Source organism: Rhamphochromis sp. 'chilingali' (assembly GCF_963969265.1).
Source record: "Rhamphochromis sp. 'chilingali' genome assembly, chromosome: 5".
NCBI classification, from domain to species: Eukaryota; Metazoa; Chordata; class Actinopteri; order Cichliformes; family Cichlidae; genus Rhamphochromis; species Rhamphochromis sp. 'chilingali'.
Genome location: NC_137932.1, coordinates 12,118,758 through 12,134,897, shown reverse-complemented (window position 1 = coordinate 12,134,897; position 16,140 = coordinate 12,118,758). Strand labels below are relative to the sequence as shown.

Genomic DNA, 16,140 nt, shown 5'->3' with positions numbered 1-16,140 from the left:
GCCGTTTCAGGACAACACACGAGGGCGGGATGCCCTCCTCTACCTACATCAGTGCATCGCTAACCTTTTAACCCCACGTCTCTATACCTCCCACAAATTGTCTGTTTTTCATCATCCCCACCCCCTCATCTGTGCAGCTTGCTACACTTGAACAGCAAACGGAGCCAAACAACAACAACAGCCTGGCCGCAGTTAAGACCCCCCAGGACACGATCATAATCAGGCCACACTGGCCAGTGTTTGACCCCAGGGGCCTGCCTCTCTAAATGGGTTGAAATAACAAATCCAGCCTCTTTGCTGACCCTCCTCATCTCACGTCCGATAAGAATTTGAGCTTCAGAGTCCTGTATGAGAAGAGAGGACGACTAAGAAGCATAACATGGTTTTAATTAGCGAGGCACTTAAAGCAGACTGTTTTTTTATGGCTTTGGGCCTCAAATTACTCCTACATTATTGCCCAGTTAATATCTATAAGTTTGATCCAGGTTTTGGCTCAGAAACAACATTCAAGGTCACATCATCAGTGGGGGGCTGAAGGGCCAGACTTTTTCTGAAGGGCCAGACTTTTTCATACAGGGTGTCACTGAGAAGGAGCACAAACTTCTCCTTAAAACATAAATCTGCAAAAAATAAGATAAAATGGTGAAAACTATGGCAATATCTTCATTTATTATTCATTAAAGCACAAAAAATCATGCAGACAGAACAGTATTGTAATATGAAAAGCTGTTTGGTTGTTTCTTAATATGATGAAGTGTTTTTATTTAACACCACAAACCTGCTAACAGGACGTTTGCATTTACAGTTTATAATTTATAATTAAAAAACTGCTTTAGTCCAACTGCTCTTTTGTTTAGCCTGTAAAATCACTTTAAAACACTGAGGAATATCAGTACAGAGGAAATGAAAACCTGTTATGTCAACAGTTCTATAGCCAATGAGGAGATAGGAAGTCTGTATAAAGTTTACTTTGTGTTTGTTTCGGGGGTTTTATGTATTAAACGTCTACTGTTCTAGTCCCTTTCAGACTACTACAATTTCATTTATTTGTTTGAAACAAATTACCTACCTACCGATCTATAAATCTCCAAATATCCATGTACTGTCATAAAATAGATAAATTCCAGTTACTTGTAGTCATGTTCTGACTCTTTCCCTATAGCAATTCCTTTCTCCAAGAGGCAACACATTTTTAACAGCAGCGCTCACTGTACGGCTGACAGCTGAGGTCATTTAAAACACTGAGCTTTAAAGATGAACGAGTGACAGTTGTGGGCTTGTAATTGCGAGCTAACACCTTCCACATTACAGCCAATTGACTGATTTATTACGGCTTTAACACTAATAGGGATATTAACCCATTAGCTTGACTTGACAGAAAAATTCTTATTTGGGTCTTTTAAATGAAGTTTCCTAACATATTGCAGTGTGCCATTTGATTTAAATGCAATGAAAACACACATGTGAGAGAAATTATATGACGAGATGAGCACTGAGGGTGGACTCTGGCAAGAAAACAACCACCTCAGTGTTGGTCTCCTCATCTTGTTACGTTCATTTATCAAGGATATATTTCAATCCTCAACTCAGTGAAGCTGTGAATGGTTGTTTGTGGTTACATAGTAACACTTTGAGAGGTTTCAAGCAAAACCTTCTGCTATATGTTTCTAATCATTTAGTAACAGCATTTGTGTGTCAAGATCCCATTTAGAGCCAAGGTAAGGCAGTTTAATGTACTCAGCATATGGTTTGGGCTAACAGCACCTTTAGTTAGGCAAATAGGGTCGCCTACATTGGAGCTGGACTGTTTCATTATCCTTAGTTTGTGACATAGGCTACAAAATTGTTTTTCTTTGTCCTCTCACCCCCAACTGGTCACAGCAGATGGCTGCCTCCCCTACCTCCCAGGCTTTTTCCTGTTAAAAGGGTTTTTTTCCTTCCCACTGTCGCCAAGTCATTTACTCATAGGGGTCATCTGATTCTCTTTATAGGGTGTTTATCTTAAGATATAAAGCACCTTGAAGGTACTGTTGTTGTGATTTGGCGGTATATAAATAAAAATGAATTGCCTTGACTTAAATTTAAATAAGTGCAAGTGAAGTCTTAAATTGTTAGGCTGGACTGTCTATTTTCCCACAAAAAGAGAAACTATCCAGTGAGCGGCAGTTCTCTGGGAGAAAATGGCTTGACTAGAAGTTAGAGTAGAATGACAGCTTTGAGCTAATAGGAAGGTAACAGTAACTTAAATAGGAGTAACTTTAATAGTAACTTAAAATGAATGCAGAATAGGTCAAACCTTAAAGCAGATGGGCTACAGCAACAGATCACACCAGGTGCCACTTACGTCTAAGAACAGGAAAGACTACATATCACACGAGTGCTTCAAAAATGGATAAAAGATAATCGGAAAAATTAGGCCTGCTCTGAAAAAAGCCTCAATTTCTGCAACATTTGGTAGGGTGAGAATTTTACCTCAAATTGCTTTCTTGAACATAACAATGAGTTACTCAAAACCACAGTCACCACATCTGATGATGTGGTCTCAGAGTAATGTTTCCAGCACCTTGTCGAATCTTGGTATGAAAAATTAGGCTGTTCTATAAATATTATGAGCATTTGACAGATTTAGCACGTTAAATCTGATTGAGGCAGAGGTGTTATAAGACTACAATAAAGATAGGAGTTAATACAGTAAGCACACCTCAGCTGTGAGGATTACAGTGACCACACTGCCCCACACGAGCATCTCCGAAAAAGCAGCTGTGCACAGGCTATGACTCACTGTTTGTCCTTCAAATGCCCCGACTCTCACCAGAACACACAAACACACACCGGTACCGGAAACACACATACACACACAAAACATGACCTCATACGTCTTCCACTGCGCTCCGTGATGCAGCTAGTGCTGCATCAGGACCGAAGCTGATGAAAAATGGATGTGTTAAAAAGAGCAACAGAAAGGAAGGCAGCGAGCGAGGTGAGTGAGTGCAAGAGAGGGTGTGTGGGGGGGAGCTATGAATTATACGATTTTTCTACCTCTTAAAGCCCTAAAAAAAAACAACAAAAAAAAGGACTATTTAATGAAAAAGAATGCTACTGCTTTGTTTTTTCAAAGCTAAAAACAAGGATGCCATCATCTTAAATACGTGGCTTAATTTCACACTTGTTTACACTAAGCCGCATGTAATTGTTTCCATTAGCCTCACAGCAGATCAGATGAACCTGTGTGGGGCGTGTGAAAGGACTACACATGATCATGTCTGTGGAATTTCAACATAATTGCTTGGTTATAAAATCAAAGGGAATACTCTTTTAGGGCTATTTCCACCCTTTTTGCCCATTGTGCCCCACTCTGTTTCAACAAACAGGCTGAGAGGCAGACAGCAAAATACAGAAAGCGACTGTAAGTCCACGCTGTGCAGAGCATGAGCTCAGAGGTGTGGGGAAAGATAAAATGATGACTCACGAAGCTGCGAAAGAAGAAAGCAGAGGCAAGGCTGACAAGCGAATCCAGCAAGCTCTTAATGGAGTTGAGGTGGGATGTTAACTGAATTGAGGGACTTCAAACTGTGCAAAAACCACATGACTCATGCCCGATGAGCACCACACGAAGGACACTGCTAGAAGAGCAAACGCCTTAACTAAAACTCCTCAAATCACATTCCCTGGGTCATGCAAACAGAATTGTTGGATAGGCGTGGCCCTGTAAAGCAATTATACTTTAATCATATTATGTGTACGATCGTAACCTAACTGTGAAAGGTTGTGCATACTCATCAATTTAATGTAATGTGCAAATAACATTTTGAAACCATTAAAATGAAGTGATTATTGAACCATCTGGAGTTTTTTTAAATGAAATAAATATTAAATTGCATATATGAGTTTTAATTTGCAACATGTTTGCTACATCTGGCATTATTTATTTTTATTTATTTATTTATTTTTGCAATTTATTTAGATTTTTCTGGAGGAAAACAAAATCACTCTGGTGATGTAGAAGGCTCAAAAATTTATATATCAAATATAACACACTAGGCATTCAGGGGACAATAACTCTTGAGGCTTTCCACTCTGCTTTATCTTTGCTTCCACATGAAGACACAAAACTGGGCAAAGCAGTGTTGAAAGGCTGCACATATTAGGGATGCTGATGTGGGAGAATCAGTCCAATCAAAATGATTGATTTGGACAGAGTAGCTATAACGGTCCCTGCGGGACAGTGGACAAGACAAGTCTGGCAGGGCAAACCTGAGATATTCAATAACGTATCATCACCACAAGACAACAGTTCCCAGTTCTCAAAACCTCCTCCCACCATCTCCACAGAAAAGGAGAAAAGAAAAACAGTGTAACGTCTAAAGTGAATAAAATAATTTTCTTATTTCTGGTGACGCACTTAAATTACATCACTAACAAAATAGCAAACATGTCCAACACCTGATTAGCTCCATGTCTCTTTTTTCTGTGTTTATAATGGTTACAATAATAAATGGGCGGTGTCATTATACACGCATGGGGTCAGAGGTCAAGTTTTCTGAAAATCTCGTGAATGCGATAACTCGAGGAGGAAGTCACGTAGGTTTTTCAAACTGATACTATAAGGGTATATACAAAAAAATCGCAGTGGCCTTAAGTTCAACATGGCCTAAAGGTTAGAGGTCATCTCATATGTAAAACATCCCCAGTTCCAGGGGATCCCCAAGCCTCACGGGGCATAAAGTAATGTACTCCTAGAGTCAATCCCAGGATAAAAGGGAAGGTTTTATCAGGAGGACCATGTGCCATAAAATCTGAGCCAAATCAAACATGTGGATGAATCTGCTCTGGGAAATAAGGGAGCTGCTTGTGTCTTAAAATTACTGCAAAAGCCGCAGTTTCAAGGTGTGTACTAGTTATGATCAACTTAAAATGTAAGTGTTCTTCAGTATGAGGAGCTAAAGGCTTCCAGTGTCTAAAGTAGTCTATTGCTTATCCCCAGCTGCAGAAGGCTCCATAATGTAGTGGTTATCTGCTCTGGTTATTGGCAAACAAAAGGTCACTGGTTTGATTCCAGTTAGAGACAAATCTATGGAAGCCCATTTCCGCCACTAAAAAAAGTATCCGTATTTTTCTCGAAATTTCAACTTATTAACTTTGAGAAAAGTAACTCGACATTTTGAGTTAGCTCTGCCAATCAGTAATCTACTTGAATGATGTCATTTTCTTGCTACCTGGGAGGATATAGCGCAATGCACACTCAAAACCGTACTGCAACAAATTGGCGCTTTGGAGAGTACGTTTGCTCATAGTAACGGCATGTGATTCAGCTAATAACAAAAAGATGTGATCATTTGTGAAGCCACGCTGAAAATACTCAGCAATTTGTGCATTCATGACTGGCTGGTAGCTTAGCTGTAGCATTTGTAGCTGAGCGCTTCAGCTTCCGGGTAACAAGGAAATGATGTCATTCACGTGGATTACTGATTGGCAGCTCTAACTCGAAATTTTAAGTTACTTTTCTCAAAATTTCAAGTTAATAAGTCGAAATTTCGAGAAAATAACTAAAAATTTCGATTCAGCGCTGCTAACTGTTATGGAAACTTTTGTTTGTTTGTTTTTTAGTAGCGGAAATGGGCTTCCATACAAATCGCATTTAGGGTTACAGCAGGAAGGTGTATATTTTTGCTTAAAAATGCAGAGCTCCCTGCTGTTGGAACCCGTAGAAAGTATCTTTATTTGTCAGCAACTGCAGAACACATCAAGAAATAATCTCATTTTCAAGAAACAAAAAACTTTTCTTTCTCTTCTTTCGGTGGATTTTACTTCTAGCTGCATCACATTCACATACACGTACACTGCAGATTTGTAGGGAAAAATATACAGTTTTCAGTATTATGAGAAGAAGCAGACACTAACTGCATTTTAATAGAATTTGTTTCAGTTCATTTGAATCATTTCTTGATGTAAATGCTTAATGATATGCAGGGTAAACAGCTTATTGGATAATTAGGTGGAAAAAAGAGGCGGAAACACAAAAGATGCCAGTAAAAGAAAAACAAACTAAAAAACAGAAAAAAAATATTATATAATGTTTCAATGCAGTTTTTTTCCCCAAGTGCTGATGGGTAAAGAGGAACAAAAGACCCCTGGTTTTTCACATCCTCAAACACCCACGCCTGTTTTTATGGATCTGGCAGTGTATCTGAGAGATGTGTGAGCAATTAGAACAGACCAATTAGAAGTGAGACACTTCCTGTTTACCTCAACAAGAGCAGGAAAAAAAACTTTCTAAATTTGATTTCCCTTTTAGAAAAAAAAAACCATGGGAGGTTCATTATTTGTTGTAGTTTAATTGTGCTTGCACCTATATTATAATAAAGTAATATAAAATACTTATCAGTCACTTCATTAGGTATACTCCTTAACACAAATATCTAATCAACCAAACACACTGAAGCTATTTAGTGCATTTAGCCCCCAGTGGCTGTGACAAACAAAAACTACCAAAATATTAACGTGGAAGTAAAAAAATGGCTGTTTTTGAATATTTTAATTCATTGTCATTGTTGTAATTCTGCAGATTCCTCAGTTGTAAAAATGTGATAAACCGTAGGATAACCTGTGTCTATCACCTGTAGCCTCATCCTCATTATTCTGCTCAACCTCCAAAGCTGTGGTACGAACAGGTGTTTACAAAAAAAGGTCACTAAGAAGGCTTTTATTTGACTCATATGCACAAAAACGTGGTATAAAATCATGCCTTTCATAATTTTAATGGTGTGCATCACCTTTATGATAAAACTCACTGATGTTTTATGGCTCTATAGAATTTTATTTTAAATCAAAATTTGCTCAAAATGGTTCTTTAGATCGTAGATTGCTAACCCTTCATATGACATATAAGGCACATGTCATATATAAGCTGTATGATTGTTGCATTGTTTATATTAATCACTGATTCTGTTTAGGGTTACATGAGCGTATCTCAGCTGTAATTAGGAAAGAGTTGGGGTACACCCTGTATAGGTTGCCAGTCCATCACAGTCTATTTACATCTGAATTTAACCAACAAGTATGTCTGAAGTAAAACCAACATCCAACTGGTGGACATCCCCAGGTAGTGGGGACTAGAAACTGTTCCTGAGGGTTGTTAACTCACTAAAATCTCAATCATTACATGTTACAGGTGTTTAAAAGGGCGTCATCACCGGGGCGGGGAGGTGAAACGTCTGTTTGTGCTGAAACTTTTTCTGCCTCGATGAAGCTTCTAAATTTGAAATGTTTGTGTGCCTTTGTTTTCTTCCTTAATATAAAGTTGATAAAACTGCTGAATGAAGCAGGTAGCTGTAACTGCAGAGTGGAAAGTAAATCAATGTTCATTCACTCACATTATCCTGTGATGGCAGTAACAGTCTTTAGCACGTTTCTTTCTTTCTTTCTTTTTACCTGAGCCTATTTTCATTCAACCTCTATCATCAGTGTCCTTTTAAAATCAGGCCAAAGGGAGGACTGAGAACACAATTGACTGATTCATCTGGCTTTGTGTCACACTGGCAGGCCCCCCATGTAACTCTCTCTTTCTCAAACTTTTTTCTCCCTGTGCTCCATGCTCGCCCCCTCTTCTCATTGTCCACCCAAAATGCATTTCTTCACCCCCCTCCCCGGGTGCACAGAGGGGCTCCTCACTTGTCTCCATGCCGGCCCATCCTCAATGGATCTTCTGTCTGACCCCCTTCTGCCTCCCTCTCATCTCTCCCTCCAAACAGGATAATCAGAGCCAGAGCAGCGTCTGATCAGCCGCAGCTCATTACACAGGAACGTACGAGCTTTAATCAGCGCACATTACATTACATAACATGACGTTGGATCATTGGAGTCACCTGCCGCTGCCTCTGCGAGGGGAGGAGGATCTGACTCCCATCCTAGGCCTCGTGTCTAGGTGGGTATTTGCAGTGCGCTTGCTCTGTTTAATCTCAAAGTCTCTGTGCATGCGACTTAAAACAATAAGAATTTACTTTTGCAACTCTGACACTGCATTGAGAGACACCTCCCATCCAACTCCAATTTAACTGGGCTGCAAAAAAGGAAACTAAAGAGAACACATGCACTGTGATACATTCTGACTGCAGGATCCCTGCATCCCTTTGCACTCCAAGCCCAGTAACGTCCTAAAGCTGAAGCAGCAACCCTACAAACACCGAAATCTTCCAGTGTGCTCAAAGAACTGAGATCCCGCAGTGCAACATTAATTTCACGAGTCCAAAGGCCTCTAAAATCCATACCCATAAATCATCATAAGACTGAAACCTTCTCCTTATGAACAATGTCCGTACTGTTTCCATGATATACACTCATAACAAGGAAACACTGTCTTCTGCAGACACCACTGTCAGGCTGTACATTAACCTAAAATGAAGGTCACAGTGCCATAATTAACTTTCCATGTAAGCAGGAGCTCTGAATGGAAGGTGCCCGTGAAAAGTGCCTAACAAATACTTGTGAATGTTCAGCTCGGGAATACATGATAAAGATTTAATCTGTAAAAGATATCATTTCACTCCAAGAGGAGTAAAATAAACCTACATCAGACTGTAACAGCCACCACTAAACGGAGGAGGCCTACAGTGCCACTGATCATCACCTTACAGTCAGTATGGTTTAGTAGCTTGTAGAATCATTTTCTGTATGACTTTATCAGGATCTCACACTGTAGTGGAGGAATTTTGGTTCACACTTCTTTACAACATTACTTCAGTTCATTGAGGTTTGTTGGCAGCTCTCTTGAGGTCCCACCACAGCATTTCAATCAGTTTGCAGTCTTTACTTTGTCTGGGCGATTGCAATGTCATGAGTCTTTTCTTTTGGAGTCATTCTTTTGTGCTTGGCATCATTTTCCTTTTGCACGGCTAAACGTTTTGTTGTCAGACCGACGGCTTCACATTTGGACTCTGGGACACGTTGGTACATGGTCAGCTCAGTGAGTGCGAGGTGTCCAGGTACTGTCTCTTCAAAACAAGCCTAAAATATTGGCCCAGCCTTACGGGGTTTATTTTGCAGTTTCTCTGAGTATTGCACAGTCTGAATTTGAGATGGATCTGCTTGGACATCCGCTCCTGAGAAGCTAATGTCATTATGTTAACACACAACTGATTAGTCCAGACCAGCAAATTTCCAGAAATCCTGCTTTTTTGCAGGTGCTCACACATGTATTCGATAATCAGCACCTGGATTTTACTTATCCTCTTAATTTCTACAGAGGCAGTAAGGATGCACTTAGTTTTTCACAGTGCCTCACACCTCAAAAACCCAAAGGTGTCACATCATGGTCACATGTTACCTCAGCCACTATCAGGGTGCTTACAATCACACAGTTAAGTTAAATGGCAGCACGCTCGATAGCTCGATAGCTTTTCAGATCAGAGCTGCAGAATAGCGATTAGGAATAATCCTCACAGTACCATCACATTAAACTTCAGCTATGCTAATATTTCATAACTTATATTTCTTTTCATACTTTTGCAAACATTATTACTTTTTTCCATGAGTATTTTGCAGGGGTCTTTCTCTGTAGAAATCCTTCCCTGCAAAGATCTGATGCTCATGACCATCCCGACCCAGGTGATGACCCCTGGAAACTTTTCCAGGCATTGCTGAATCACTCTAATCAATATTAAATAATCAGAGAGCTAAGAAGACCTTTGCTTTAAACAATTTGCTTCTATGTATTAATCATAAATGTATGCACTGACCATCAGGTAGCAAGTATTCCCAAATTTTGCAAGGTTTTATATCTTTATTCTTAAAAATTCAGGCTTAATATTTTAGGAGTTTTTCACAAGAGGAGGTTACATGTTGTGCTCCGAACAGAATCCAGTGCAGCAGATTCTATATCTATAGACTACATTCTAGCTATATTATGTATAAAAGCATTATAGAGAGACAAGAAGAAGGAGTTGTAGTACTGTGAAATCTAAATTCTTTGATTCTTCATTTTAACTATTTTTTTCATTTGTGTTGGCCAAACTTGTTTATTTTCTTATTTTGAGCCTCTAAGTTCACAGAGTATGTCATGTAAACAGCAGCAAAGCCAGCAGAGCTGGGTTAAAGAAAAACATTTTTGCGTTAAAAAGAAAAAAGTCTCGGAAACACCTACTTAAATTACAAGCGTAATGTGATCGTTTTGATACCACTGGTGAGGTCGAGGAGACAGAGAGGTATGAGCAAGGCGGGCCGTGGCGCTGGTGGAGAGGGAGACATTTCTAACATTCCTCTGTGGAGTCAGGAGGATATTTATTGACTGCGTATCAAGCACGAAGGCTCCAACCGCTACAACCAACAAAGCACTCACACGCTCTCGCCCTAAAATACAACATATTATACAAATGTACGTGAAAATAGACCCTTAAAGATTACATGCTTTGTCTAACTCTGATGTTTGTTCTGAATAAATGGATTTAAAATATCTGTTTTCATCTTAGATAGACGTGTATCACTTACAGAGAAAACAGCAGTTTTCCAGCGACTCCTTTCTTTTGGTTCAAGTATAAAATACTTGGGAGCCACAGACAAGGTCATGGTTCTCCTCTGTGCTGGACGACACACAGGTTTAAAAGGAAAACAGCAAGAAAACGTCTGAAGTCCTGACTAGAGGTCAAATACCTGTCAGTTTAACTGACGTGGAAGTATTTGTTTAGTCTTTAAAATCTCACTTTCATACAAAACACAGCCAAAGCTCTAGCTTCTGGCTTCTTTTAATTAGATTATGTGTGCCCGTTGTTGAGATTTTTATTTGCTGGACAAACAAGTGATTCATTAAAAAAAAAAAAAACTTTAGGAAGGTTTTAGTTTGAGGAGTTTTTTTAAAGACATTATTAAAAAAGTAACAGATCAGGGAATGAAGAAAACAACAGAAACCAGAAAACATGTCAAAGGTTTAAACTGAGAAAATGAACTATTTTGAGAAAAAACGGGTTAATTTGGCAACAGGTGAGCAAAATGAATGGACATAACAAAAGAGCATCTTGTAGAGGCTGAGCTTCTCAGAGTTGAAGATTGGCAGAGGTTCAACAATTGTGAAGACTTTGATCATCTCATCATCTATGGTATATAATATCACAGAAAGATGGCTTCAGTTCATTTAGGCTGTTCTGTGCTCAGACAAATCGAAATGTGAAATTCTTTTAGGAAAACGTGAACACAGCAACATCTTCTACACATTAAAGAGCGTGTCATCAGCACTCAAAAGCTTAAATCTCTGATGATATGGGGGTGTGGTAGTGCCTATAGAATGGGCAGCTTGCACATCTGGAAAGGCACCATCAGTACTGAAAGGCATACAAAGGATTTAAAGCAACATATGCTCCCACCCAGGTAGGGATGGGTATTGATAAGATTTTCACGATTCTGATCCCCACTCCTCTCTGGAGGGGAGAGGGAGGGGAAACAGGAGGACAAAGGAGGGGGGAACAACTAAGCTGTAGTGCCTCTTCACCTCACTGTGCAATACCTTTTGTGCAATACTTTTGTAAACAGTCAACAGTGCAATAGACTCAATACTTGAAATGTGCAATTCACTTGTATTTTTATTTTTTATTCCTATTTACTCTATTTATCCCCTTCGTATATTTTATTCCTATTTACTCTATTTATCCCCTTCGTATATTTTATTTATATTGTCTCTGTATTTATATATGTGTGTGTGTGTGTGTGTGTGTGTGTGTGTGTGTGTGTGTGTGTGTGTGTGTGTGTGTGTGTGTGTGTGTGTGTATATAATATTCTGTAACTCTGTAACTTCTGTCGGTGCTGTGCTTTTTTGGAAATCGAATTTCCCAGAGGAACCCACCCGAGGGATTAATAAAGTTCTATCTTATCTTATCTTATCTTATTTTCGATTCTGTTTAACAATTCGATTCTTTATCGATTCTCTTATCGATTCTTTTTAAAAAAGGAGAACACTAAGGTCGAATAGCTTAGAACTTTATTTTATATATTCTCTTTGAACAAGATAGAAATTTAGGAGTAACATGGCCTTACAAACCCAACAGTGAGCTCTTAAGAGATCCAGCCTACGGCTCTTCAATGGGGTGTCACAGGGTCCTCAGGAAAAAAAATTGTAAATGTAAAATAATAACATAAATATTCTTCTGTAGCAATAACAAAGTATAACATAAATTATTCTGTAACAATTACACAAGAATATCCAGTAATGTCCCTGCCTACAATTAAACACATTCACTTACCGAAAATCGGAACATCTGCTGTGCAAGCCTTTGACCACAAACTTAGTCACTGCTCGGTGACATTCGTCTATCATGGCCTGAAAGGAGACGCTACCGGTAGACTGCAGCGAGAACTGCCAGCATCTGAGCCAGCCTCTGTCTGTCTCTCTCATCATGGTCACCTAAATGCACAGTAATGGCAGGTTTTGTAATAAGGCAGATCGCGCTAACATAATATGCACTGTTAGTTGATGATTTACCTGCCGCATTAACGGGAGAGGACGTGCAAACGTTACCGCTGCTGCTGGGTTGAGATTCACGAATCCGGAGCGGAATTAAAAACATGACATTCATTTAAGGTCATCGCGTGTTTTGTGAGCTTTTGCATATTCGTAGTGTTTCCTCCCTTAAATGAAATATCTACTTTGTAAGTATTGCAAGTTGTCATCCGTTCTCGTAAAGTATAATCAAACTTTTGAGCGTTTGAGCCGCTTAGGCGCCATGTTTCCTGCCAGGTAAATGACGCTCCGTAACGTGTTGACGTCATTCGGGGCGACTGGAATTGATAAGGGAATCGTTTGCAAAAATGGCAAACAATTCCAAGGAATTGAAACAGTGGGAACCGGTTCTCAACATGAACCGGTTTTCGATACCCATCCTACACCCAGGTCTCCCCAACAAACTCTTGGCAAAAGAACGAATGAAGAAATTGAATGAACTGATACTTTTCTCAAAATGTTTCCTTTTCTCATTTTAGACATGTGATGGGTTTTCTTTTCAGTGGAAGTGGCGTTGAAAAGAATCAGCAGCAACATCTTCTCTGCGAGTGGTGACTCTTACTCGAGAACACGCAAACCTTGTTTTCAGTGTTGTTTCCATGCAGGTGGTATTTTCCCTTTTACTGAACCACACATACTAAACAAACCACTAGAGAAGAAAACATCCATTTACCCATGACTAGAGGCTCATGCTTGCGACAGCGTGCAAAGTCAGATCGCTCCAGCTGAGAGGAAAAGTTAGTAAATTTCACTTTTTTTCGAGGGGGTAAAAAGTCTTCTTAAAGATCCGTGACTCTGCTCCAATTAGAAATAAAGGTCTGTCCTACAAATTCTCATATTTTTCCACAAATAACTAATATTTGATACTAGCTGGTAATTACTGATGTAGAAACAGCAAAACAGCATGACTGGAAATTTACTGTCAGTGGCAGAGACGTAGACTGGGAATCACAAACTGTTCCAACCTGTCACGGTTGAAATCACAGAGAATAAAAGATGTACCTAAAACACCCCGGGACGTTTGAAATATTGCATATGACAAAGTCCCCACAGTTACTTGGAAATAAAAGTGAAAACACTGCAATCCATGATGACGCCTGAGATAAGAGCTCGAGGCTTGAGGCTAAAATGTCCAACCGCCACACAGACGTTCTTTGGAAATAAACAAGAAGCAACGACCGTGATTCAAATCTGGATTAGATTCTTAATGTACCCCCGCCCCTTTCCCCCCCATCACCACCACCCCCACCAACACCTCCCACCCAAAGTATCATGTGACCTTTCTGCTGACCTTAAAGAGACTGAGATGAGCCACGAAATGTAACCTGTTGCCCTCTAATCTATAAAACACTCAATAAATCCGATGGGTTATGTGAGGCGTGAACAGAGCAGAAGGTGAAGACATAAATAGTTCTTAGTAGGCACTTTCCAAATATGCATTCACACAATACTGAGCAACTGACACATTGGTAAGAGTGCAGTGTTTGCAGGATACCTCAGGTGGTGGCAGCTGGACCCCAGCATGGTCCAGGGCTAAAGCAGTGAAAACAGCATATTAGCTTTTTGGAATAGGGATATTTTATATAATTTTAATTTCAAATGTGGAAAAAAACAAAACGAAAGTTTAAAAAAATAAAGAAATAAAAATACATTCATTATCTTTAAATTCTCTGCTGTCTGCGCAGGCAGCGTCTTGCACTTTCAGAGGGACTCGGGAAGTGTCATCTGACTTAAATGTGACACTAGAGTTAGAAAACTGCCCGGCATATGGGAAATGTAAAGCACTTTAATGCTGTTTACTCCTAACAGCTGAGTCACGAGATCAAAGTGCTTGATTTGATTGGATTTGATTTGAAGGGAAAGGTTTAAATAATTAGCTGATCAGTGGGCCTGTTTATTTTCCCGCATCAATCATTTCTCAAGCACAAATGCCAAACCTTCTCTGATTTCCTCTGAGAGGATTTGGTGCTAGATAAAAACTGAATGTTTTCATCTTTGTGTCTAAGACTGTTAAAGTGGTGGCACCTTGGGCTTTGAGACATTATAACAGGCATTTTAACTATTTCCTGTCTTGCAAAGATAAAATAAAAACAGGTGCTTCTTCAGTGCTCTAACATCAACATTGACATTGAACTAACAACATCACCAAAAACCTCTTGAACTGTAATGCATGTAGTTTTAAAATTATGGAATGAAAATCTGAGTATCTATCAGATTTCTGTTTATTAACACATTTCATTTTCTTAGTTTTAATTGTTTGTTTGTTTGTTTGTTTGTTTTTTACGTTTTTCTGCCATCTTTAAAAAGATGTGGGAATTACAAAGAACATTGGGATTAATAGTTTATGATGAAGTATAAAAATAACTTTTGACAATTTTTGCTGTAAAGGAACATTAATTATGCAATCATCGGTCCCTGTGAGAATCACATCCGTCATTTCTCCCGGTAAAAGCTGGCCGAAAACAGTCAAATCAATCAGTTCCTATTCTATAAAGAAAAATATGCTCGTTATCCGGGACTAAACGATGGCCTGTGTGGCTGTAAACCTGGACCAAGCTGAGCAGCTGCTGGCGTTTTATTACTGCGGGACTGCAGACTCGAGCCATTACTCAGCAAAAACAGCGTCAGGCGCACATGGAGCTGGTGCGCTGCAGCACATTACTCATGCACACAGCGAAGCACATGATTTGAGGCTGGGGAGGCGGGATGGGGGGCGACAGGTATGTTTGCAAACATGTAGGTAAACTCACAATAAATGCACAAAACGACAGCTTTTACAGCTGGAAGCAGACGCAGATACAGCCCCCCGCAACCGGGTCTGTCTCTGCTCACCGTGCAGGGCTGGGGGTGGGGGGGTCTTGTTTACTGTGACAGAGCTAAAAAGGCGCAAGTGTCGGCTGTACCTTGCTGTCCAGGACGCTGTCTCCCTCCTGGTGCGCCTTCACTTCTGCGCTGAGATCCCCGGCGGAGGCTGAAGCTGAGGCTGAGGCATCCTCCTGGCTCTTCCCGTCCTGCTGCGCTGAGTTCTGTGCTCCCATGGCCAACTCTTTTCGTCTTTGGCTACTTACGGTCTAAAAAAGCCTCCGCAATAAACGCAGCCAGAGCAGAACTACTGTGTTTAGGGAGCAAATATCCAAAGCGTCCGATGTACGATGCAGCTCCGCCGCGGGGTGGCCTGGATCTGGAGTGATGAAGCGTCGGGACTGGCAAACTCTTTCAGGACGCCCCCACCTCCTGCATCTCCCGTCAGTATCACATGGGGGGCTCCGGTGTGCAGCGGCACGCCTTGCAGGAGCAGAGCCGGTGCTGATGGAGGATAAACAAACGAGGGAAGAGGAGGGCAAGTAATTAAAAGGATAAAGGGCCTTTTATTCACACGCCGCATTAATCCGTTAGTTTTGTTCTGTTCCTGTAAATTAAATTTGAGCAATTTTAAAAACACAGCAATGACACGAGGGCAGAAATCCGACAAGTTTGAGCAGAAGTGGCAAACATCATAAGTGCAGACTTATAATTCAAGTGGTTTAACAACAAAAATGCATTCATTTTTTTTAGGAATTAAAGACATTTTTATGCATAGAGCCCGATTTTCAGAGGTGCAGCTAAGACCTCTTCCCTTGTTGTCATGACAAATTTAATCAAAGATGCGGTTCATTCAG

General features: G+C 40.1%; 1 protein-coding gene across 2 annotated transcripts in view; it reads right to left on the bottom strand.

The window, feature by feature from the left end:
- akap12b (A kinase (PRKA) anchor protein 12b) overlaps positions 1-15,639 on the bottom strand; it is a 53,246-nt gene extending 37,607 nt beyond the window's left edge. The window contains exon 1 of one of the 2 annotated variants that reach the window (XM_080881707.1): positions 15,385-15,639. In XM_080881707.1, the coding sequence (XP_080737833.1) occupies positions 15,385-15,519 (135 nt within the window). In that variant the 5' untranslated portion in view covers positions 15,520-15,639. Of the gene's footprint in view, positions 1-12,224; positions 12,255-15,384 lie in introns of those variants that run through there. The other variant, XM_080881708.1, reaches the window with a different exon arrangement.
- Between the last annotated feature and the right edge of the window lie 501 nt (positions 15,640-16,140).